General features: G+C 34.8%; 1 protein-coding gene across 1 annotated transcript; it reads right to left on the bottom strand.

Annotated features, from left to right (window-relative positions):
- Positions 1-76: 76 nt before the first annotated feature.
- LOC111424943 (neprilysin-1-like) lies at positions 77-27,392 on the bottom strand. Its single transcript, XM_071194439.1, has 12 exons — positions 26,958-27,392; positions 18,093-18,137; positions 17,775-18,020; positions 8,959-9,164; positions 8,719-8,898; positions 8,085-8,296; positions 7,816-8,032; positions 7,581-7,763; positions 7,363-7,525; positions 756-875; positions 476-672; positions 77-425 (listed from the first exon to the last, which is right to left on the bottom strand). The coding sequence occupies exons 1-12, from the start codon at positions 27,262-27,264 to the stop codon at positions 153-155; spliced, it is 2,349 nt and encodes a 782-aa protein (XP_071050540.1). The 5' UTR covers positions 27,265-27,392; the 3' UTR covers positions 77-152.
- Positions 27,393-27,999: the final 607 nt, after the last annotated feature.

Raw genomic sequence — 27,999 nt, 5'->3', positions numbered from 1 at the left:
ATTCATTTTTATATAATTTCTTTAGATTTTATTTTATTTCATTTCTTTCCATTTTCTATTATTTTTCTTTTTATACAGTAACTTTATCTTAAAGTTACCAACATCGTTTTAGTTTTTTATCCAAGATAACAATTTCCATTAAAAAAGCTTCTCTACCAAACGTTACATTTATTAGTTGGATTCATGGGAGAACCTAATGGGCAATTATATGCTCTGGCGAAATCCCAAGAATTCGATAACGGTCCTAAAACCCGAATCGGACCCGGAGAATGCACGCTTGAACGGATTTTCGTTAGGGCGTCTTCCGGACGCATTGAACCACACCAAATTTGGGCATAGTTTAAAAAAAATAATTGATCGTGAGTTAAATTTAATCCTGGTAAATCCGGTTCTTTACCATGCTTCGCTACCCATTTCTTATAAGCCTAAAAAATGATTCGAATTAATGGTGGAATTGCGATTTTTTCGAATTTACTCTAAATGATTGTTTTAATCCTCCATTATCCGCGATATTTTCTCCTTGGGTCATTCTCCCGTTCACGTACAATCCAACCTCATCAATTTTGTACCTTGAGTATTGATCGATTATGCATTGCGCTCTCTCTCTGAACGCGCGAATTGTCGCGTTGTTCCACCATTGCATCATATTTCCATCCTTATCAAATTGTCTTCCTTTAAAAAATTAAAACAAAAAATTATGGCAAAAGAAATTATTAAAATTACTCATAAAGTTATTTTAAGAAAAGGAATTATACCTTTATCATCGAATCCATGTGTTATTTCGTGACCAATTACAACTCCAATTCCACCATAATTTAATGATTTTGGAAAATGTTGACTGTAAAATAAAGGTTGGAGAATTCCAGCAGGAAAAACTAAAAAGTAATTAAAAATTTAGGTACTTTTAATCACATCATCACAGTTTATTAGACTTTAAAGACTGGAATGAGAAAGAGGGCAGGACATGTTCGTAGAATAGAAGAAGAGGATCAGATCGAGGCAGTAGATAAAGAAGACCACGGCTCAATTTGGGCAGTAGTGCCATAGGAAAGAATTCCAATATGACTCCACTTTATCAAATCAAACTTTTCATACGTCCAGAAAAACTAATACATTTGGCAAATTTATATCATGTGAGGGTCTTCTCTGTTACTGGTATAGGTCTCGTATAGTCCCAATAAGATCAGCTTAATAAATACAACAAATCAAAAGTTTCCCTAATCAATCTTCCATATTTCGTGATGGTCGACTATATGGTTTAGATTTAGCTCTTTGAAGTCGTTCTGGTAACAAATACTAAATCTTGGTTCCAAAAAGTCACTGGGACATGGCAAGCATATTTTAGACAAGTTGATGGATATTGTGATTTTGTGCCAAAAATAAAATCAAAGACGTTAAGATGCCAAACGCGTGGGATTATTACAAATGTTATGGAATTATAGGAGAAAGAAGAAAGTTTATCTCTTAACATGTAGACTTTAGCAAGGACTTTTCTGCCGTAGGTACTACATGTTATAAAGTTGTGCACCACGGAGAAATTCATCACCAATTTGTGCAAAACAACAATTGTAAAGTCTTTATGTTTTTATATAAATGTTCGAAAGATCGATCAACGCAAAGAAAAGCAGATCTGGTTTTTACGGCAGTTGGAACAAAATTTCCATAAATGCCGAAAGACGCATCAAAAGTTCTTAGACATGATGCTATTGATCATTTCTGGACTCAATAAGTACCGATAAGAGAAGAATGAAAAAGGATAAAGGAAAAGAATCATGACGAGGTTGGCAAAAACTGGCAGAAGTATGTGCGAGGAAAAGGAAGGGACTAAAAGAAAAGAGGTGACAAGACGAAATGCAGTATAGAAGAGGGGAATAAAGAAAGAAGAAACGGAGTAGTAGGAGAGATAGTGGAAGGGAAGACAGGAAGAAGGAAGATCAAAGGATGATTGACCTGGAGAAAAGGAGAGAATTGGAATGAATTAATGAAATCAATGCCAAATGAGAAATGGAAACAAAATCAATGGGAGGTGATTCACATGGGATCAGCTCTTCCATTCTGGCAACAACCTCGAAGAGGCATATATATAAACAAGATTTTGGATATATTTCGAAGGATAGAGGATGCTATAGTGAGAGCGACCATGAAATTAGCTAACTAGAATGAAAAGTAAGTCTGGTGGAAAGGTGGAGATGGGAGGTCAGGGTGAAGTAGTAGACTAAAATGTTAACAAATGTATTATTGGTCAATGTTTACTTTGGCCAATAATTTTGATGAGCGAAATCCACATTAATTCGTCTCGTATCCTTAGTAATGCTTGGATTGAACACTTTTTATATTTCCAAAGGATAGTGTTATAATTGTCAATGTTGGAAATAAAAAGTTTTATACCAAATCTCTTTTTACCAAATTTATCATCGAATTGTTTTGATGATTATCAATACTTTCTGTGACAACGCAGAAATAATGTCCTAATATAAGTTTCAGAAGGAATGAAATGAATGGTTAACAAGAAAAACTTCTCTTTATGGCAATAAACGGCACGAAACCAAAATTCAAAAGCTACGTAATAGACAAATTAGCAGATATGAACGTTATCGAAGTTAATCGAAGCACCCACCTCTCCACATCCAGAAAATTTTCCATAATCTTTCAGAATATGATTTCCGATGCCGAAAAAGCCGTCTTAAGCAAAGGTTTCAACTACATCTTAACTTCTAGGACTATTTCGGTCGAAGAAATCATTGCCAACGTCGAATCCAGCTTAACCACAATGGACAAGCAAAAAGTACGAATTCTGAGAATAGACATCTCTAGGATCTTATGTTTAGCCAAACCACCTAAGCCCAACTTGGTTCCAAATGAAGTCCAGACCGTGAAAGTGAAGTACCGGCGGACAAAGACAACGCCATAGTGGTTATGGATTCAGTGGACTATAAGAACAAGATCATGGACTTGCTCAAGAACACAGCTTACTAACCAGAAGCAAGAGACCCTACAATTTACCTGGAAAAAATGACCAAATCGAAAAAACCTAATGCCTCGGGAAAAACAGATGTCCCAAACTCTATGGTCTGCCCGAAATCCAGAAGCCCGATGTCCCACTTCGACCCACTGTCAGCGCTTTCAACTCACTGCTACAAAAAACTTGAAAAGTATCCAGCGAAGATCATGCAACTCATAACAGAGCAAGCCGACTCCTACGTACGAAACTTTGAACAGTCTGCCTATAGGAGACGCACTGAAGATGCCAGGTGAGATCTTGACGAAACGTCTGCCTTTTTCCCAACACATACTTCTCCATCCGTGAAGCAATGCGCATTATCATATACAGGCTGGTCCATTTAACATAAAAATGAAGTAAATGAAAGTTGTTGTGTGCGAAAGGGGACACCATATGACGATAACATTTTTTTACTTTGACCTTATTTTCAAGGTCATATGAAGGTCACGGTCAATTTTTTAAATTCTCGAATCGTTTTCGAGATAAACGCTTGTCTCACGTTAAACGGACCATTCTGTATATACAGGCTGTTTCATGAGGAATGGTACATACGTTAATATGTTATAGATTTGTTCATTTTAAGCAGAAAAGTTCCTAAAAACATGTGCTCTATTTTCAAAGGTAACTGAGATACAGCCAATTAATGCATTAATACACTGTTGGAAATAATTCACGAGCACACTCTATATAATCTGAACGCGTGAAGATAAATCCATAATATTTGCGGAGCACAAAGGTTTACTGTAGACGAGTTTATTCAGGGAGTTTCGAGTTGTTCCGTCGCGGCATTGTTGACTGAGCCGCCTTTCCAAGTGAAACATTCCGTCGCTATGGAGACCGAAGTGGATGGAAAATACCGGTCGTTTTTAGTGTGGTGTGAGGGACCACATTGTTATCGTACTCTGTGCGCAATGGATGGGCGATCGCGTTACTAAGCGAGTTTGAGCTAGGAATGTTTGTGGGTATGCACATTGAGGGTGTATCGTTCTGTGAAATTGCGCGTCGTCTCGAGCGGTCATTATCGGCAGTGCAATGGGCATGGCGAGAATGGTCTGAGGTAGGACATAGGTACCTTCAGCCGCGGTCGGGACGGCCCTGCGCGTCCCCAGCATACGAGGATCGCGCTCTTGTGCTCAGCGTTTTAGCGTCGTGTGTGTCCTCCTCAAAGCAACTTGGAGCTGTTTGTCCACTGGCAGGGGAAGGCGCACTTACTACGCGAACTGTACGGCGGCGTTTGGTAGATAATGGACTGGCGCGCGCGTCGTGCGATACAGCGGATTCCAGTAAAACCCGAGCACCGCAGCATACGTCACGAGTGGGTCGACGCTAGGCATTAGTAGGTAGCCGAGTAGAGGGACATTTTGGAGGCGAGTTGAGGTGGCATGGTTGGCCATCCGTCTCGCTACAATAAAGAGACTTATAGACTCCATGCCACGTCGTGTAGTGATGGTACGCGAAGCTCACGGGGGATACTCTCGCTATTGATGTTTCTCCTCCCAGCAGAGTTGTGCCGTTCTCCATGTGAGAATAAGTTACACTACTTTAGTACTACTTCCATTCTAAATTTTATTGCGCTAGACACACGCATTCAGATTATACAGGGTGTGCTCGTGAATTATTTCCAACAGTGTAATTCGGACTTTAAAGGAAGGGTTCGAATATCCCACCGCCTAACTCGATACACTTGGCTGATCTCTTGAAGAAATCACGCACTGCGCTGCGTAATTTATCTTGATGTTTAACTATTTCAGCCATCCCCACATTCCGTAATCTAACGGATTAAGGTCCAGTGACCGAGCTGGCCAACTGATAGGACCCCCACGACCAATCCACCGTTCCCCAAAGGTTTGGTTCATGTATTGCGTCACTTGACGGCCGTAGTAAGCAGAGACCCCATCATGCTGGAAGAACATATTGGCTCTGGTAGCCAAAGGAATATCTTCTAACAGTATTGAAAGCTCATTGCGCAAGAACTCTAAATATCTGTCCGCTGTTAGACGCTCGGGTAGTACGAAAGGCCCAATTAAGTTATTGTCAATCATTCCACAATATACATTCACAGAGAATTTTACCTGAAAATTTGTTTCAACACTGGCATGCGGATTATCCTCGGACCAACAGTGATCATTTCGACAGTTATTGATTCCATTACGGGTGAAAGTGGCTTCATCGGTAAAAAGTATCACAAGAACCAAGCGGCGGTTAGATATTAGCCATTCACAAAATTCTAATATCCTGGCAAAGTCTGTTGGTTCAAGGTGTTGTACTGGTTGAACATGGAATGGATACAAGCGGAGCCTAGGATATTCCAGGCCGTATTGTAATGGAGGGGATTCGGGGTACGATGGCAAGGACGGAATACATAGCTCAACAGTTAAAACAGAACTGAGCGATACCCCGAGAGCCCTGAGATGCAGTACGGCCTGGAATATCGTAAGCTCCGAAACAAACCAAGAGTACGGAATATTCTCCATACTTTTACATGAAGAACACCAAGACGAGCAGAAGGTCTTCTTGTACTGGTAGATGGACTGCGTCCTACCGACTGAAGAATTTGTTCAATTTCATTCAGAGTTTGCACAACTGCATATTGAGAATGAATACTTATACTTGGAACAGAACGGTTTCATGCAATCTGTTGAATGTTCGAGTAAATGCTCGGTTAGGAAACCGTCTCCTACAGTCACGACGAGCAGCACGTGCATTTCTATTGCAGAAACCGTAACAAAACACCATATCAGCATATTTTGCATGAGTCAATATATGTGGCATTATCCACAACTTAGTCGACACTTCCACCAAATAATGTTAAATGTCAAACATTGACAATCACAGCAGCCGTGCGTGATATCAAATTATGCATTAACTGGCTGTATCTCAGTTACCTTTCAGAATTGTGCACATGAACTTTCTTAGCCCTATTCCTGTCCTATACATCACAAGTATGAAACATTGGTAGTTTAATATGGACAAGCAATGGATTAAGGAGTGAATTCTAAGGCAAATCAATCTCTTAGAAAATGCGACCTCGGCGGTATTAGATGAAATCGTTCACTTGATGTCTTTGAAAGTAAACTAAGTACACAATACATGTATGAGAAATCGTTTATCTTCACTTCGCCGAGGTCGCTTGCGGGCGAGGCGCTAGATTTGAGTCGTAAAATTAGTTGAGTTGAGGTTCGTATTCATAATGTGTCAATCCTAGCGCCTCGCTCGCATGCGACCTCGGCGGTATTAGATGAAATCGTTCACTTAATCTTGGAAAATAAACTAAGTACACAATACTTGTATGAGAAATCGTTTATCTTCACTTCGCCGAGGTCGCTTGCGGGCGAAGCGCTAGGTCTGAGACTTTATAAACACAAACCTTAATTCAATGAGATTTGGCATTTAGGAGCTATACCAATTCCATCGCCTCGCCCGCAAACGACCTTGGAAGTATTAGATAATATCGTTCTCTTGATGTCTTGGAAAGTAAACTAAGTTGTAAGAATACTTATATGAGAAATCGTTTATCTTCACTTCGCCGAGGTCGCTTGCGGGCGAGGCGCTAGATTTGAATCATAAAATTAGTTGAGTTGAGGTTCGTATTCATAATGTGTCAATCCTAGCGCCTCGCTCGCATGCGACCTCGGCGGTATTAGATGAAATCGTTCACTTGATGTCTTCGAAAGTAAACTAAGTACACAATACATGTATGATAAATCGTTTGTCTTCACTTCACCGAGGTCGCCTGCGGGCGAGGCGCTAGATCTGATACTTTATAAACACAAACTTTAATTCAATGAGATTTGGCATTTAGGAGCTATGATATAAAATATCAGACTATATTCTCATACAAGTATTGTATCTTTAAAACGGTTTTATGCTATCTGTTGAATGTTCGAGTAAATGCTCTTGAATCGGCTAGCACTCGGTTAGGAAACCGTCTCCTCCAGTCACGATGAGCAGCACGTGCATTTCTATTGCAGAAACCGTAACAAAACACCATATCAGCATATTCTGCAGGAGTCAATATGTGTGGCATTATCCACAACTTAGTCGACACTTCAACCAAATAATGTTAAATGTCAAACATTGGCAACTACAACAGCCGTGCGTGATATGAAATTTTCGTAAAATGAACAAATCAATAACATATTAACGTATGTACCATTCCTCATGAAACACCCTGTATATTTAGGAACTTTCTTAGCCCTATTCCTGTCCTATACATCGCAAGTATGAAACATTGGTAGTTTAATATGGACAAGCAATGGATTAAGGAGCGAATTCTAAGGCAAATCAATCCCTTAGAAAATGCTCTTAATACTTGGGAGTGTTAAAAACGACATTCACATTAAAAATAAAATCAATCATACCTATATCATTTTTATTTGGATTATAAAATGCATTAACCACAGCTGGTTCCGTCGACCATTTATCTTTATCAACCGGTTGTCGTAACTTTTGCAAATTCTGTTCAGCCTCATATTTTAATAAATTTAAAATATTCTTCATAAATTCATTTTTACTAATATTCAACTACAAATTAAAATAAAACAAAATACTCTTATTTTTTTAAACAATCGTAACATACCCCCGCATATTCCTTAATCAATTCGGTGCTATTCGTAATTAATTGTGGATAACCAATCCTCTCGTTCATAGCGTCAGCTTTTTCTTTTGCAACAGCTCGAGTTTCATCGTCCATCCAATGATTATGAGCTAATAATTCATTGAAAGCTTCACGAATCGTATGAATCATGTTTAAAGCGGTTTCCTAAAGAAAATTGTTAACACCAAATTTATTAATAAAATAAAATTTAAATTACTTTGCTTTCATGATTAAAATTATCGCGTATAAATAAAGCCCCCACTGCCATTCCAAGTTTCTTATTAGTCCATTCGACACATTGAGACCATCGATGTCTTTCACTTAAAATCCCTAAAAGTATTTTTCGAAACTCAACGCGTTCCCTTTGATAATCATCGATCATATGTGGAACTAAAGCCATTATTAATCTCCATAAAACGTAATTGTGTATGATTCTAGTCAAAAAAATCTTTTTTGGTATTTATTTTTTGTTTTGTTAAATCTTACCGTTTATCTGTGGTCTCAATTAATTTCCCCATTTCAATAAAATAAGAAAGACCATAAGCTACGACTGGTTCTCTTTCATCAATTTTCGCCTCTAAAAATGTCGTCAAGTAATCGAGCCACTTAATTTGCGGCACGATCTTCTGAAGTTCCGCAAGCGTTAATTTCTTGTATATCGCGCTGGTGTCGTGTCGATCCGCTTCCGGTAAACTCGCCTGGAAAATCGTTGGAAAAGATGTTAAACGAAAATTCAAATTAGAAACTCATTTCCTCGTTTAATTGAACGAAAATTGCCAACAGCTTAACATCAACGTTCAAGTTTTTGATTTTTTTTTAAAACATTTATTAAAGGTATTTTTATTAATTAAAATTCTTTTTTGAAAGATACGTTTGTATAGGAAAATGTGATAACATTGAAATAAAGTTAACATTTCAGCACTCTCTTTTTGTTTGGAAAGTTGTTCGTATAAACGAGAACAAAGTTGAAAGCTGCGCACGGTTCGCGGTGAGTTGGGAATCGATTGGCGTCGTTCGAAACCCCAAACGACCCGAAAAGAACGCCCCGAAAAAGAAATAAATCCACCACGAAGTCGCGAATATTTACGAGAGAACGTCGTCGTCTTTATCGCGCGCTTACATTCGCCAACTTCTTTTCGAATTCAACCACGTGCCGAAGTTCTTCGCCAGCGGTGGTTTTATTCGCTCCCAGGAGAACTGCTATGTTCGTCATGTACTTGTGATAAGCTAGCATATCACCTTCGCTGCTCGCTTTTAAGTAATAATCTCTACTTGGTAAGGCTAATTGAGTTTGATCTAACTACAATAAAAAAAAATAAATATATGAACACAATTTTTTGATTAAAACAATTAGTTTTACCTGAAGGATATTAACAGAACTATTTTTATCATCGGGTCCAACCCATTGTTCTACTAAAACCGCTTCGTTATAATCACCTCGGATTTTCCCCAAAAGAGTTTCAATTGAGAATTTTGGTGGTTCCCAATTCTGATGGGTCACTGGCCAACCACCCAAAGAATTTAACACTTCTCTTAATGGTAAATCGCCAATTTTTCTAATCTGGACTAAGTAAATTTACATTTTTTATTTTAAACTTTATTTTTGTACTCACAAAGTTTCAAAAATAAATATAATTACAATAAAACCTCGATATAACCGACTAATTCAGGATATACAGTGTGTTAATTAATTATCGTACCCGACGTCATCATTACAAGTATGCAACCAAATACGCAAAACGCGTATTTCAATACCTATACTGTGATATTAGTTGCATACTTGCAATGATGTTGCACCTGTATGTTTGATTGAAGAAAAACTAGATCTAGAACTAAAAACATTCGCATTTATATATTTTTCTGCATTTCAGGCTTATTTTTAGTAAGGGAATTCATAATTTTGTACTTCCCCAAACTTTTATGCTTTATATAAAGCGATCCCCAGGTTTTGTTCAGTCAGTTATTCTCAAATCTTTCTCCTCGTCGTCTCATTATTACATTACATATTTCTTACTAAATGACAACCGCTTGCAAATTTAGGCAAAATTTTTTATGATGACATTTCTGATGCTGAGTTGCCTCGTGAATATGATGACGATATGAACGATGGAGCAAGTGAACATAGTGATCACGAAACCTCTTCAGAGTTTGAAGTTGAATCAGATGAAGAAAGTCAAACTCAAGTTGATGACAGTGAAACTACTCAACAATACTATTATGGTCGCAATCGTTACAAGTGGTCTAAAAAGGTCCAGTAGCACGTGCTTCGATAACAACACCCTTTGATGCTTCTGATTACCCAAGATATTCTGAATGAAATTTTAGTACATACAAATGCAAAAATCACGGATATAATTGAACTGACTCACTTTCTGGAACTTTTGATTTTGGCTGATGTGTTAAAATGAAATCATAATACAAGATACAAGAATGAGATCATTCCTTAATTCAATGAGATTTTGTATTTAGGAGCTATCGCCTCGCCCGTAAGCGACCTCGGCTATATTAGGTAAATCGTTCCCTTGATGTCTTAGGGTGTGTTTAGGGTGTGAAATTGTTGTCATAGCTTTATATGCAGGAGTTTATATTGGAACGAGAGCGGCGATAAACGATAAGAGCAGGAATGAGAGCACCGATAAGTGCTGCGCAAAATGAATTGAAAATGATTTATCAGAACAAATCTGTTGTGTTGATTTACTTAAATACTTAAGATAAAAATATTTACTTAAATATTTGACTATATTTGAATAAGAAATCGTTTTTCTTCACTTTGCTGAGGTCGCTTGCGGGCGAGGCGCTAGATTTGAGTCGTAAAATTAGTTGAGTTAAGGTTCGTATTCATAATGCGTCAATCCTAGCGCCTCGCCCGCAAGCGACCTCGGCGATATTAGATGAAATCGTTCACTTGATGTCTTCGAAAGTGAACTAAGTACACAATACATGTATGAGAAATCGTTTATCTTCACTTCGCCGAGCTCGCTTGCCGGCGAGGCGCTAGGTCTGAGACTTTATAAACACAAACCTTAATTCAATGAGATTTCGCATTTAGGAGCTATGATACCAATTCCATTGCCTCGCCCGCAAGCGACCTTGGCGGTATTAGATAATATCGTTCTCTTAATGTCTTGGAAAGTAAACTAAGTTATAAGTATACTTATATGAGAAATCGTTTATCTTCACTTCGCCGAGGTCGCTTGCGGGCGAGGCGCTAGATTTGAGTCATAAAATTAGTTGAGTTGAGGTTCGTATTCATAATGTGTCAATGCTAGCGCCTCGCCCGCAAGTGACCTCGGCGGTATTAGATGAAATCGTTCACTTGATCTTGGAAAGTAAACTAACAAGGGAAGTGTCACAACTGTGTCTCACCGATTTCGATGCAATTTGGTACAGTCATAGAATGGGCCAAAATAAGGTTCGCACATTTTTTTATACGTGCGGTAAAAGCCCCTGGGGCGAGTTATAGGGGTTGAAAGTTTGGAGAAAAAGTACGTTTTCACTTATATTTTGAAAACGAAAAGTGCTATCAAAATTTGGTAAATTGTAACTGATATTCATTTTAAAAGAGCTTTCTTTTGATGTGTCACACATATAGCAGAGGGTTAAAAAGGGCGAACTACCCCTATTTTTTTGGAATTATTTAAAAACCACCCTATCGATTTTGGCGGCATTAAGTATACTTCTAGTGCGTTCAAAAATATTAGTTAAGGGTTTTTTCCCATTCGCCCTAGATCAACCCCAGCGAAGTTACGGGGGTTAACATGTAAGCACTTTTCGTAAGAATGATGTGATAAAATTGTCAGGTATTTTGAAAATACTTTAAACAAAACCGTAAATTAGTCGCACAATAAAATGTTTAGTGTAAAATAAGGCATAATACACCATATAGGGGTTGTTGGGGTTATCCACTCCCTTAAAAATTAATTCTATCCCGGGCGTTATTTGTCGATTACGGCGAAATTTGGTACTGTGTTTGTTTTATATTTGAAGTAAAAATTTTTGAAAATGGTTATAAGGGTTACAAATTAGGGGTAGTTTTTTGTTTATACCTCGAAGATGAAAACTGCCATCGTAACTGTGGTATTGTTTTTTAAAAATCTATCTATCGATGTTCCACGAGGTAAACTACCCTCATTTTCTTTAAATAATAAATATAAAACTACTAGATAAATAAGATATTTTATTTATTTATGAGTTAAAAAGCAACTGACAAAAAAAATAGTTCAATATACCAAAGAAGTTTATTCTACATTACTAATTGACGTTTTTTATGTATTATATTAATTTTCAATATTAAATTTATTTTTATTCTACGTAGTGTTGGCAAAAATGAAAGTCGTGGAAAAAATGTTTTAAACATAAGGATTTTTTACACCATGCACATGTTATGACCGCTATATCCCCACAGATATCACACGTTGGCTTCTCACTCGAAAAGCAAACTTCCACGGGATTTTCAAAATGGTCTGGTCTCTCCTCTATATAGCCACTTGCAAACCATGCGTATTTAAAAACATTTATAAACCGAGGGGAAGCCAACTGGTTATGCGTCAACGATTGCAATTTTAATATGTTATCCCTCTGATGTAAATTGACATCATACTGGTAAAGAATAATCTGATCAGAGAATCTTCTAATAAAATTTTTCCATATTCTGAAACCAAATACATCTAGGGGCTGTATTTGACCTGTTGTCCCTGCAGGTATAGATAAATGTTTAAAATTAGTACCTGATGGAGTTATTTCACTAATAACTTCAGGACAATGGCCACTCCAAGAATCTAATAATAATAATGATTTAGAACCAGTATTTGGAAAATATACATTTTGGAGCCAATTTTTCATGTGTTCTGAAGTTAACTTTCCAGATTTTGATGCCAAAACGTATATATTGTCTGCTTTAAACATTGTATTTGCTACCCTCGGTCCAAAGCTGCCAGAGGGTTCTTTTAAAACAATAAAAAGTGGAGAAAGAAGTTTCCCATCAGCAGATATTACGGGTTGAATTGTGTAACTGTGCGTTGTAGATGACACCGACTGGACCACACTTTCTACGGTTTTAACTCCTAAATCGCTTAATGTTCTTCCCGAATGGAATTCCAAGTTAAAACCGCTCTGATCCGAATTGTAGGTGTTTTCAGGTCCATATATTTGGATTTGTAGCTTTGCCTCTTTAACGAAATCTTTTGCTAAAGTTTTTACTCGATTAACATTTCCAATTTGTTTTTGGGATAGAAATTTTGTTATTTTTCGGCTTACTAACCGATTTGCTTTCTTAAAACGTTGCACCCAGCTATGAGATGCTTTGAACAGTTGAGGAGATAAATTCTTTTCATTTCTAGCTTGTATAGCCCATCTGCGTATATCAATATCATGTAGTGGCAATTTATTATCTACGGCGGCTCTCGCTTGATTAATTACAAATTCGGTAATTTCTGCTAATTTTTCTTTGTATGTCCCTCTTTCTTCAATATATTTAGACCATCTGTGCAATTGGGTCTTTGACGTTACTTTTCGGTATTTGTTTTTTACGGTTTCTAGTTTCAAATAACCTTTCTTCCCACTTGTCCAGTAATTTACCGCCTCTAATTTGTACTCGTAGTCGATGTCATCCTTCAATGGACAATGAGCATCAGTATCTTCTACAAACCTGTCAGTTGTATCCTGGTCTTCAATAATTTGCTGACCGTCATTGATGCCATTGGATGAATCGAAAATTAATACAGTTTCGTCTTCAATTTGCATATTGTAGTCTTCCATACTTTCCATTAAAATACGCTGTATATTTTCTTTTAAACTAACTTCTGCTTCATTTACAGGAGTCTGGGGAATATTCATAACAGTAAAAACTGTCATTAGCAAATTTAAAACGTTTATTGGGTTTATTGTAACCATTGCTTCTGTCAGTTGCTCTGAAACTAAAATCTACCCACTGGGCACACGTTCTTTTATACTAGAAAAAACTATTTTGAGAAATGACCTTTAGCAAGCGGCACTAAAAAAACAAATATTGTGCCAAAATTTTTTTGGTAGGTGTATTTTTGGCAACATTATGTAGAATAAAAATAAACTAATAAACTATATAAAACAAACACAGTACCAAATTTCGCCGTAATCAACAAGTAATGCCCGGGATAGAATTAATTTTTAAGGGGGTGGTTAACCCCAACCACCCCTAAATGGTGTATTATGCCTTATTTTACATTAAACATTTTATTGTGCGACTAATTTACGGTTTTGTTAAAGTATTTTCAAAATACCTGACAATTTTATCACATCATTCTTACGAAAAGTGGTTACATGTTAACCCCCGTAACTTCGCTGGGGATGATCTAGAGCGAATGGGAAAAAACCCTTAACTAATATTTTTGAACGTGCTGGAAGTATACTTAATGCCGCCAAAATCGATAGGGTGGTTTTTAAATAATTCCAAAAAAATAGGGGTAGTTCGCCCTTCTTAACCCTCTGGTATATGTGTGATACATCAAAAGAAAGCTCTTTTAAAATGAATATCAGTTACAATTTACCAAATTTTGATAGCACTTTTCATTTTTAAAATATAAGTGAAAACGTACTTTTTCTCCAAACTTTCAACCCCTATAACTCGCCCCAGGGGCTTTTACCGCACGTATAAAAAAATGTACGAACCTTATTTTGGCCCATTCTATGACTGTACCAAATTGCATCGAAATCGGTGAGACACAGTTGTGACACTTCCCTTGTAAGTACACAATACTTGTCTGAGAAATCGTTTGTCTTCACTTCGCCGAGGTCGCTTGCGGGCGAGGCGCTAGGTCTGAGACTTTATAAACACAAACCTTAATTCAATGAGATTTGGCATTTAGGAGCTATGATACCAATTCCATTGCCTCGCCCGCAAGCGACCTTGGCGGTATTAGATAATATCGTTCTCTTGATGTCTTAGAAAGTAAACTAAGTTGTAAGTATACTTATATGAGAAATTGTTTATCTTCACTTCGCCGAGGTCGCTTGCGGGCGAGGCGCTAGATTTGAGTCATAAAATTAGTTGAGTTGAGGTTCGTATTCATAATGTGTCAATCCTAGCGCCTCGCCCGCAAGCGACCTCGGCGGTATTAGATGAAATCGTTCACTTGATCTTGAAAAGTAAACTAAGTACACAATACTTGTATGAGAAATCGTTTGTCTTCACTTCGCCGAGGTCGCTTGCGGGCGAGGCGCTAGGTCTGAGACTTTATAAACACAAACCTTAATTCAATGAGATTTGGCATTTAGGAGCTATGATACCAATTCCATTGTCTGGCCCGCAAGCGACCTTGGCGGTATTAGATAATATTGTTCTCTTGATGGCTTGGAAAGTAAACTAAGTTGTAAGTATACTTATATGAAAAATCGTTTATCTTCACTTCGCCGAGGTCGCTTGCGGGCGAGGCGCTAGATTTGAGTCATAAAATTAGTTGAGTTGAGGTTCGTATTCATAATGTGTCAATCCTAGCGCCTCGCCCGCATGCGACCTCGGCGGTATTAGATGAAATCGTTCACTTGATGTCTTCGAAAGTAAACGAAGTACACAATACATGTATGAGAAATCGTTTATCTTCACTTCGCCGAGGTCGCTTGCGGGCGAGGCGCTAGGTCTGAGACTTTATAAACACAAACCTTAATTCAATGAGATTTGGCATTTAGGAGCTATGATACCAATTCCATCGCCTCGCCCGCAAGCGACCTTGGCGGTATTAAATAATATCGTTCTCTTGATGTCTTGGAAAGTAAACTAAGTTGTAAGTATACTTATATGAGAAATCGTTTATCTTCACTTCGCCGAAGTCGCTTGCGGGCGAGGCGCTAGATTTGACTCATAAAATTAGTTGAGTATTTATAATGAGTCAATCCTAGCGCCTCGCCCGCAAGTGACCTCGGCGGTATTAGATGAAATCGTTCACTTGATCTTGGAAAGTAAACTAAGTACACAATACTTGTATGAGAAATCGTTTGTCTTCACTTCGCCGAGGTCGCCTGCGGGCGAGGCGCTAGGTCTGATACTTTATAAACATAAACTTTAATTCAATGAGATTTGGCATTTAGGAGCTATGATATAAAATACTACTACCACTACGGACCATTTCGTTCAATCCATTTTTGACGAAATTGTAAATTTAACCATTTGGCACAATGTGTGAATGGTAAGCTGGGCAACTGTCTTGCTGAAAGTACATTGACCGTATAAAATTTAAGAGTAATTGGATTTACATCGCTCTAATAACAACAATGCTGGGAAGAAACAATTAAAAAAGTATAAAATTCATACGATTTACTAGTTTGAACATATCCGACGCATTGTTTGTACTGAGATAAGTTTGAAAAATCAGTAACAAAAATTTTTTTCCTCTTTGTAACTCGATCCGGGGACATACTGTATATACATTTAACAATGAAATATTTTACCTAAATGGACAAATGTACTATTATTAAATATTTTATTTAAATGTATTTTAGTCGTTTTGTCTACCTGTTTTCATCGTTACATCGATCGTTTATAAAAAATATTTCTTAATACAAAAATTTAGGTACTACGTCTATATTTAAATAATAAAGCTGTCTACTACCATTAATAATAAAAGTAATATTAATAGTAAAAACATCTATTAATATTATATAATAAAACTAATTTGATTAGGTATTTATGATACATTTTTCGATCATTTATCTATCTTAAATTATCGAAATAGAATTAGTTTTTATAACTAGTAGTAGTAGTTAGCTAATTTTTAACTAAAAATTCTAGATAATATGACTAAATTTTAGGTAGTTTTCCCACATACTAATACCGCCGAGGTCGCTTGCGAGGATTGACACATTATAAATACGAACCTCAACTCAACTAATTTTATGACTCAAATCTAGCGCCTCGCTCGCGAGCAACCTCGGCGAAGTGAAGATAAACGATTTTTCATTCTAATATTGTATCTTTAGTTTATTTTCTAAGATATCATATTCATGAGGTAACTCAGCATCAGAAATAAAAAATTTCGGCTAAATTTGCAAGCTGCTGTTCATTCAGAAACTTTGTCATTTTGTAAGAAATATGTAAAGTAAAATAACAAAAGATGGTACTGGAAGAAATATCTATAGAGCTATAATGCCCGAAGACCGTTTTTTGTTTCTTATGTCAACACTCCGATTTGATGATCAAACAACAAGGCCATATCAAAAAGTGATACCGTGAAACCGTCGTTAATTTAAACATCATAAGACACAACTCGGGGAATACCCCGAATTTATCTCTGAACATAGAATAGGGCAACTTGAGGAATAACCTAAGCTAGACTCTATTTAGTCCGTTGCAACAAGCTGTATGTTTGATTGAACAAAAACTAGAACTAACACTAGATCTAGAACTAGAAACATTCGGATTTAGATGGCTAAACCCGAAACTTTTTGTTCAATAAAACATATACAACAATCTAACGCTGAATAACAATTGAATCGCTTATTGCTGAAACAACCTAAGTCACTTTTTGGCCATTTTGATTTATCCATGTAAACATACAGTTTCGACCATTCTCCGTTGTTTGGTGCTGAAAGATTTTATGTGCTGATAACTGTTGCCGAATTACACACTATTATGGTCGCAATCGTTACAAGTGGTCTAAAAATTTCAAGGGCTACATCGTCAAATATAATTCTTCATCTGTCAGGAATAAAAGGTCCAGCAGCAAGTGCAACACCCTTTGATGCTTCTGATTACCGAAGACATTCTGAATGAAATTTTAGTAGGACATTTAGATATAATTGAACTGAAAGCATTTCTGGGCCTTTTTATTTTGGCTGCTGTGTTCAAATCAAATCATGAAGATACAAGAAGATTCTTTATGCAAAAGATGATATTGGAAGAGATATCTTCAGAGCTACAATGTCCGAAGACCGTTTTTTGTTTCTTATGTCAATACTCAGATTTGATGATCAAACAACAAGGAGTGATAGAATTGATAATGGTGATAGACTTGCTGCCATATCAAAAAGCTAGAACTAAACATCATAAGACACAACTCGGGGAATACCCAGAGTTTATCTTTGAACATAGAATAGGGCAATTTGAGGAATAACCTAAGTTAGATTCTATTTAGTCCGTTATATCCGAAGTAACGAGGTATATTATATCGAGGTTTTACTATAATTTCAAAACACTTAAATACTTACGCATATCCATACAAGATCCATAAAAAATTTTCGCTTTAACAGTCGCTTCATTATCATTTTGATTGATCGCCTCTTCTAAGACACCTTTTAAGATTACTTGAAGCTGATCGGCCATCACTTCAAAAGTGCTTATTGAACTCCGATCCTCGGGAATGATATGTTTTTTATTCCATGTGCCGCAAGCGTACTGGAAAAAATCTATACATGGATCGGCAGTGTGATCCATTGCAGCTAATAAAGAGGATGCTAAATACGATTATAAAAAAAAATAATTTTATTAATTAATTCTTTTACTTTAATAATATTAATTAATAATACCTGTTCTGACACATTCTTCTGTTAAACAAATCTGCCTTATATCATCTGGAAATAAAAAAAAAAACAAATAATGAAGAAAATAAGAAAAAAGCAAAAAAAAAGAGGAAATCTTAAAGAAGGAACGGTTTGGTCGTAAAGTGAACCAATCGATACGGGCAATAAAAGCAAGCAAGGCACGCGAAATCTAAAGGCCTTGGGCCACTTTGTAGGCTAGTAAACTTCCCTTATATTAATTTAGTTAAAAACAATTTAAATTTGTTGGGATTAATTTTATTGTAACATACCTACAAATGAAAAGATGAGGGGAAAAAGTGAAATAAATAAATCTGGAGGACGGGTGGCAATTCACGTGGAGAACATCGGGCGACTCAAACCGGTGATTTATGGAATAGGGCAGAGGTAACTTCCATCGGAGGCAATCTGATAAACGAGGATTGTAATCAGGGGAGCCTCGCGTGCCGTTGGAAAAGTTCAACCGTTAATTGAACTGGTTATCGATTGTTCGGATGAACGATAGTGGTTTTTAAAGTGACCGATTCAATTCAAATATTTATTTATTGGGTTTAATTTGATTTAATCGAAATAAAATAAATATTTAGTTGTGAGGAAAAATTGTAATTTTTATAAACCATAATCTTTATAACTTATTTTTGACCCCCAAACCTCCGCTAATCTCATACTTTGATTTTTCGTCTTTTTATTTGGTAGCCAGAGACATATTTGTGAAAATTTTAGATGCAAATGAAAATCTATGTTTTGAAGAGCTAGAAGAACTATTTCTAGATGATGCTGACTACAGTTCTTTCAAAACTGAGCAAAACTTTCAGTATATAGAGAAAGACGAGAAATAAAGATGTTTCATAAAGATCATTTCATCAAGATCATGGATGTTGAATAAGCCTTTGTGATCTGGCAGCATGGAAAAGAATGTCTCTAGGAACTCCTACACACCTGAACTCGCCATAAACAAAAACAGTTACCTATTCTGGATGTTTTGATCACTAGGAAGAAAGATGGAAGTATGGAATTAGGAGTAAGGTTCGTCCACAAGCACCTCAACAGACGGCGTCCATGATCCAAGCCTTGTTCCAGCGAGCAGAAAAGATTTGCGACAGAAAGAATTTGATGAAAAAGAACCCTTCTTTTTCTGACAGATGTATTTCAGAAGAACGGCTACACTCTGAGGGATATTCAGCGACCCACCAAACGTAGCTAGCAGAAGGAATACACGTTAATTACTGTACCAGCCGGATCTAGCTACCTAATGTTTCAGGAGTGTCAGATCGATATCTAACTTCATTAAATTATTGCGTTGGTCAAACAGGACGTAACATCGAGTACTGCATAGAGAAGCATGCGAGAGATGTCTGACTAAATAAGCTCCAGCAGTCATTGCCATACATAGAGACAACCGATAGATTACGTGGTAGCCAGAGCAGGAAATCACTGCCAAAGATTGACAAGAGAGGCCAATCGTCGATGGACAAAGGAACAATATGAATAGAGAAGACGGCTACACAAAACGCCAGGTATTGATGAAATGAATTCAGAAATGTATAAATTGGATGGTCAATCACCTAAAAGAACACCAAGATATGACAGGAAGAAACAATCCCTGCCCATAGGAAAAGAAACATCATCTGCGCGGTGTACAAAAAAGGATATCATAGTAACTATATATAAAAAAATATTAATTGATGCAAGCACACAATATAATATGACAAAATTACATGCCTACAATTATTGCCAGTAACAGTTTATGTTGTAGAAAGTGTTACCAATCGATGAATATTTTTTATCAACGTGAGGCTCTAGAAAACGAGAAAATGGATATGACGGTGATGGCAGGCGAAAGAAAAATAACTCAATCTGACATGTTCATGTGGCAGCAATCTTTGAAAATTGTGATATTGCTTCTACAATCGGATGTTCTTGTTAAAATCAATAATTCCGATTAATAGTATATCGCTGCTTAATTTCCTGGCTACAAGGAATAGAAATAATTTCATAAACTTCAAGTATATTCTTGAAAATTATGAATCAGAGATATAAAATTGTTACTATAATATTTGAAGTATACTTTTTCTTAAAAGTATGCTTGGTCCAAGTTCATAAGAAACCATTACGATAGATAGGGACTAAAACAGACTAATTAGGTGTGTAAATTTTGGATCTCGTAACCAAGAATATAACCCTAATTTTTTCATTTTGACATAAAAAAATCAAATTAGAGTCAACCTCAGGAGTTGCATAAACTAGTTAGCATTGCATGTTTGGGAGCTGAAAAATTTGTTACCAACGCTAAAGCACGTTGAAGGCAGTATTATTGATGGCATTGTATCGATATTAATGCAAAAGCATTTTAAAAGAAAATTTTAAGCCATGTGGAAAGCATGGACCTTGGGGATTGCTGAATTTTCCAGCAAGATAACAACCCCAAGCATCCAGCACACGTTGTCAAATACAAGTTGCTATATGGTGCATCCAGGCAGTTCAATACATCTCCTTAGAGTCCGGATTTAAATCCGACCAAAGATGTTTAGGAGCATTTGGAACGTGGGATTCTCCCATAGTAAAATCATGGCATGAAATAACAGCCAAAAGAATAACAATCTTAGTTGCTACAATGCCACGACGTTTGCGTGCAGTTATAGAATGTCAACGAGAACTAACGAAATACTGTACATTTTGAAAACTGTCGTTATGTGGACTTAATCAACCTAGGTTATGGTTGATCTATCCATACCGATCTAACTTAATCTAACAGACCATGATTTAGAGATTCTACAAGAGTGTAAAGTGCCTAAAACTATCAGATTCCAAGTGTTGGCGTTATGTTGTTATTGAATATAACGATATAATAGGAATGGTTTATTTATTTATTCTCATAAAAAGGAAATGCCATCATAAGAAATTCTAAGAGTGATATCAAAGGTTTTATAAAAAAGTTTTAGATTTAAAAAAGTATGTAAATTTTTGAATATTAAGGAAATCTTCAAACTAAGCATGAAATCAACTCATCCATCTTCCAGTCCTTAATGTCCACTCCTGAACACTTTTGCCTAATTCACTCTATTCTGCTTTGTATTCAATTTGTAGTTATTCTTTTGATATTGTTAGTTCGCTGGTCTACTTCTCATCCATTCTTAGTCCCCACTTGAGCAGTCTTTGTCCATCTCGCACTCTTCAAAGGGACTTCGGATCTCATTTCAATATCAGAAATTTCTTCATTGCCATCATTAACCTCCACATTGGTGGCAGAATCTAATTTAAATTTGAGAAGTAAAAGCTATTTTGCCAGCTCGTTCAGCCGTAAGCCCATTTTGAAAACATAAGGGATGTAGTTCTTAGGTAATGGCCAATTCTGCCATTACCTCTGCAGACTCATCTGGGCTTGTTATAGTAGCCATATTGTCTATAAACTCTTCCTTGTATTTGTTCTTCTTTATTAAGGTGAATTCCATTAAAATTTTGATCTAGATTATTTGCAGCAAGATGGATTGGATTTATTGCCATTTGCCTCCTCTTAACAAAATTTCTTTTTCTCTTTCCTCTTGGTTAAGCAAAGGGCTTGAGGAAAGGACTGTTTCAAAATGACTTTACAATTGGGAACTGGAATTACAACTTGAGCAGGTGAAAGTTGTGGAGGAGGGGCATTCAGCAGAAGAGCATGAGATACCAGATGCTTCAACTGCTGAAATAAAAGATATTTGCAATAAGTGGAATGATGTGCAGGCTTTTATTGAACATCACCCTGACAAAACTGTTACCGGTAGAGCAGTGGATATTTTAAATGATAATGTTATGGTACATTTTCATAAAATTCTCCAGCAAAGAAAAAGGCAAATTCCTCTGTATCGTTATTTTTCCAAGGAGTAATGTTTGTACATATGTTTGTTATATATTTGTTACATACGTGGTTTCATGTTTTTGATAATTACCAGGGCACGGAACTTTTGTAACAAAACGACACCATTTCCCCCCTCCACTCGTTCTCAGAAAATCTTGATTAAAAGAACAGCATACTGTTCAGTGGGAAATTAAAATTTCAAGTTAAAAAAAAATTGTGTTAACAAAAATTGTTCCTGAAACAATTTTAAACAAACTTTGTCAACATTTTTTTTTGATTTAATCAATAATTAAGGAGATAACCTCAAAATAATAGTTTTTCTATTTTTATACATAATCACACTTAGATGCTTAATTAATAGAGATGTAAAAAATTTTTATTAAGATAATTGATTCAAAATCGAAATTGAAACAAATTTTATTTAAAACATTTTTTAATAAAAACAATAATTGTCGAGATATTTAATTTTGATAGCATACTATTCAGAGGGAAATTAAAATTTCAAGTTAGCAAAAAATTGTATTAACAAACACTGTTCCTGAAGTAATTCTAAACAAATTTTGTTAACAACATTTTTTTATTAAATCAACAATAAGGATATAACCTCAAAAATATTAATTTTTGTAGTAGGTATACTGTTCAGTGGGAAATTAAAATTTCAAGTTAGAAAAAAATTGTGTTAACAAAAATTGTTCCTGAAACAATTCTATCAAACTTTGTCAACATTTTTTTTTGATTTAATTAATAATTAAGGAGATAACCTCAAAATAATAGTTTTTCCATTTTTATACATAATCACACTTAGATGCTTAATTAATAGAGATGTAAAAATTTTGTATTAAGATAATTGATTCAAAATCGGAATTGAAACAAATTTTATTTAAAACATTTTTTGATAAAAACAATAATTATCGAGATAATTAATTTTGATGGCATACTATTCAGAGGGAAATTAAAATTTCAAGTTAGCAAAAAATTGTATTAACAAACACTGTTCCTGAAGTAATTCTTCTAAACAAATTTTGTTAACAACATTTTTTTATTAAATTAACAATAAGGATACAACCTCAAGAATATTAATTTTTGTAGCATACTGTTCAGTGGGAAATTAAAATTTCAAGTTAGAAAAAAATTGTGTTAGCAAAAATTGTTCCTGAAACAATTCTAAACAAAGTTTGTCAACATTTTTTTTTCATTTAATTAATAATTAAGGAGATAACCTCAAAATAATAATTTTTTCGTTTTTATAAATAATTATACTTAGATGCTTAATTAATACAGATGTAAAAATGTTTTATTAAGATAATTGATTCAAAATCGAAATTGAAACAAATTTTATTTAAAACATTTTTTGATAATAACAATAATTACCGAGATAATTAATTTTGATAGCATACTATTCAGAGGGAAATTAAAATTTCAAGTTAGCAAAAAATTGTATTAACAAACACTGTTCCTGAAGTAATTCTAAACAAGTTTTGTTAACAACATTTTTTTATTAAATCAACAATAAGGATATAACCTCAAGAATATTAATTTTTGTAGCATACTGTTCAGTGGGAAATTAAAATTTCAAGTTAGAAAAAAATTGTGTTAACAAACACTGTTCTTGAAGTAATTCTAAACAAATTTTGTTAACAACATTTTTTTATTAAATCAACAATAAGGATATAACCTCAAAAATATTAAGTTTTGTAGCATACTGTTCAGTGGGAAATTAAAATTTCAAGTTAGAAAAAAATTGTGTTAACAAAAATTGTTCCTGAAACAATTCTAAACAAAGTTTGTCAACATTTTTTTTTTCATTTAATTAATAATTAAGGAGATAACCTCAAAATAATAATTTTTCCGTTTTTATACATAATTATACTTAGATGCTTAATTAATGGAGATGTAAAATTATTTTATTAAGATAATTGATTCAAAATCGAAATTGAAACAAATTTTATTTAAAACATTTTTTGATAAAAACAATAATTATCGAGATAATTAATTTTGAAAGCATACTGTTCAGAGGGAAATTAAAATTTCAAGTTAGCAAAAAATTGTATTAACAAACACTGTTCCTGAAGTAATTCTAAACAAATTTTGTTAACAACATTTTTTTATTAAATCAACAATAAGGATATAACCTCAAAAATATTAATTTTTGTAGCATACTGTTCAGTGGGAAGTTAAAATTTCAAGTTAGAAAAAAATTGTGTTAACAAAAATTGTTCCTGAAACAATTCTAAACAAACTTTGTCAACAATTTTTTTTCATTTAATTAATAATTAAGGAGATAACCTCAAAACAATAATTTTTCCGTTTTTACACATAATTACACATAGATACTTAATTAATAGAGATGTAAAAATTTTGTATTAAGATAATTGATTCAAAATCGGACTTGAAACAAATTTTATTTAAAACATTTTTTGATAAAAACAATAATTATCGAGATAATTAATTTTGATAGCATACTATTCAGAGGGAAATTAAAATTTCAAGTTAGCAAAAAATTGTGTTAACAAAAATTGTTCCTGAAACAATTCTAAACAAACTTTGTCAACAATTTTTTTGGATTTAATCAACAATTAAGAAGATAACCTCAAAATAATAATTTTTTCGGTTTTACACATAATTATACTTAGATGCTTAATTAATAGAGATGTAAAAATTTTTTATTAAAATAATTGATTCAAAATCGGAATTGAAACAAATTTTATTTAAAACATTTTTTGATAAAAACAATAATTATCGAGATAATTAATTTTGATAGCATACTATTCAGAGGGAAATTAAAATTTCAAGTTAGCAAAAAATTGTGTTAACAAAAATTGTTCCTGAAACAATTCTAAACAAACTTTGTCAACAATTTTTTTTGATTTAATCAACAATTAAGAAGATAACCTCAAAATAATAATTTTTTCGTTTTTACACATAATTATACTTAGATGCTTAATTAATAGAGATGTAAAAATTTTTTATTAAAATAATTGATTCGAAATCGGAATTGAAACAAATTTTATTTAAAACATTTTTTGATAAAAACAATAATTATCGAGATAATTAATTTTGATAGCATACTATTCAGAGGGAAATTAAAATTTCAAGTTAGCAAAAAATTGTATTAACAAACACTGTTCCTGAAGTAATTTTAAACAAATATTGCTAATAAGAATTTTTGATTTGATCAATAATTACGAACATAGCCTCAAAAAAAATTTTTATATATATACTTTTATATATTTTTTATTGAGAAAATCGTTTTAGAATTTAATTTAGAACAACTTTTGTATAAAATTTTCTGCTGAGAACGAGTGGAGGGGGGAAATCGTATCGTTTTGTTACAAAAGTTCCGTGCCCTCATAATTACATAAACTACTACATTTCCTTTTCTGTATTATTTCAAGAAATAAAACCATTAAATGTTAAAACACTTTTCTATAACAAAAAACCTATTAATACATTATTTGGATTTACATTATAATTGCAATAGGAAAAATTGATTCGGATCACAAACTTTTCGGTTCACGAACAGGGTCCATAAATTCATAAAAGCCATAACTTGCTTCCTGTTTAAATTTGTATACTATTTCTTTAAAAATCGATTGCTTTACTATGGTTCTAAAAATTGTTAAATATAGCTATAGAGAAGAGAATCCCAGTATTGCAGGCTCATCCACCAAATTTTAAATTAATCAATGTATCTTTGTTTACAACTCATTTATAACATTTTCTATAAATTGTATGTGTATAATCAAAAAAGAGATTAGTGGCAGCTCTTTCATCAAAATTAATAAACTAAACCTTAAATAAAAAAATGATTTACTTAAAAAAGTTGTAAATAAATTGTAAAAAAAGTAAATGAAATAATCGAAACTTCTTAACCTCCTCAAATCATGTGTTTTCATACGTGACCCAAAACACAAATAGCAAAACCCTCTCGTAGTAAGGGCTGTAGTAAAGCGTAGGCGTCGTTGACGTTGTGTGGGCGTGCGCCCCCTCGTACTACGATCAGGTGAGCGCCACCAAACCGAAACCAACAACCACCCTCTGTTCCCTCGTCTGTGTTTCCTTTCTGTTCCTTTCCCTTCTCTCCCTTTTTCGAATCGCGTTCCTTCTCATCGTATAGTCTCGCGGTCGTCGTCGTCGTCTGCTTCTGGAATTTTCCTCCCTCGACCCTTACCCCCCTTTTGTCAGCCCGTCGGTTCCCGATCGATTTTCCTCTACCCTACCACGCCCCCTTCGCCTGCCACCAGGGTCGTTACCTCATCGCAGCTCGGATGATTATATAATTTTTCATGCTGCGCGGTTCTCAAATTTCAACTCACCCTTAATTTACAAATAGGATAGTTACGCTTACCCCAAAGAATTTTATGTTGTAGTTGTAGCTCATTTGCGGTTAAAACATCATCTGATCGGTCAACCGGGGATTATTTCCAGTATACAGCTTTTGAAGGGACATTCAACAGGTTTATTAACTTGATGGGGGTGGTTTGTTTATTCCAAAGTATTTTTTTAATAAATCTTTTATTATGACATTTAAATTCATCAAAATATGAAGTATAAAAATGTATAAAATATAAAGTTGAACTAACTTTAACTAAAATGAAGCTTTAATTATTCAAAGGAGAGGAGCTCACAATAAGTATTACTTTAAAATTGATTAAGAATTTAATTTAATTTTATTTTCGTTTTTATCACTAAATTATATATAACTTTATCAATTTTAATAATTTTAGAGTGATTTTCAATTTAAATTAACCAAGAAGAGAAAAGCTAACCAAAACAAAAAAAAAACTAATCTCTCTTTAAATTAATCAAACATCATTTCGTTTGTTTGTTGATCCCTCCACGGCCACTCTCTTACAACCCCCGACCTTGACCCTGCTCAATAAACCCCTACAGGGCATCGACTAGTAGGTACAACATCAAGGATAAATCAACACCTTTTAAATTTCACCTTTATTTCGTACATTAAAAAAAATTAAAACAAAGTGTAAAGATTAAATTAATTAAGTTTTTCTTACCTTTGCCTAAACCACAATTCTTCGTGCCACTTATAAGTAGAACCAAAGAAGTAGTAGCTACAACAACCAAAACCAAAACTGCCCCCAATAATACCTTTTCCCTGTACGGTTTCGTTTTCACCGGAAAAACTCTCGTCTTCGTCGTACCGCCGGAAGTTACCTGGACGATTGTTGTACGACGTGATCCACTGTTGTTGGTGAGAAGGTGACGGTCGACGACGGTTTCCGGTGGTTCGGTGACGCCGACGTCCGAACTTTTCAGGTATCCGTTGTTCATATCGGGACATGTCCATTTCTGGTCGGTCATCTTCGAAATCCTTTTCTTTATTACTTGTTTGGGGTAGAAACGTTTTTCCGACGCCGGTTTACGACTTTGAAACGAAAAAAGGGGTTATGTGGAAAGGGCGGTCTCGACGGGACGCCGCGTCCTCTCCTACTGACGGCGCGTCGCGACGGAACCTATTGTAGAAGTCGTGATCAGGTGCTCTGAACCGGGAACCACCTGTAGCTAAGGGAGCTTTTCCGATGACCGAATATCCACGAAGTTACACGATTTGTAGTTAAATAGAAGAAAATGAAAAAAAATAGTGTTGCAATAATTAACTCAAATTTATCTAAATTTTTTTAAGTTAGAAATAATTTATTAAAATTAATTGATTTGGCTTTGGCTGGATATTAAAAACCTATTACTTAGTACTCCATCATTCATAGGAATTAGTATCTCTTTTAGGTGTTGGACACTGCACATAATAATCAAGTTCAACCCCAATAGGACCTTTTTCATTGAATACAACTTTATTTATCATTAGCAACCTCATTGTAACAATCCCAATACGATATATAAAATCTCTTGTTGCAGTTTTGTCTAGTTTCCTTCTCTTCGCTTGTAATTTCATCATCACATTCATTTAATTGTCGCTGTTATCACTTTCGATTATTAATTAAAGTATCCTCTTCTTAATGCAAAAAGCCGTTTTGAAAAATCACTTTCAGTTCTTGAGTAATAAAATTTTGAAATACAGTGAAATTCTCCTAACTCGAA

Source organism: Onthophagus taurus, chromosome 2 (assembly GCF_036711975.1).
Source record: "Onthophagus taurus isolate NC chromosome 2, IU_Otau_3.0, whole genome shotgun sequence".
Lineage (NCBI taxonomy): Eukaryota > Metazoa > Arthropoda > Insecta > Coleoptera > Scarabaeidae > Onthophagus > Onthophagus taurus.
The sequence above is the reverse complement of the archived record's forward strand: the minus strand, read 5'-3'. Positions and strand labels throughout refer to the sequence as shown.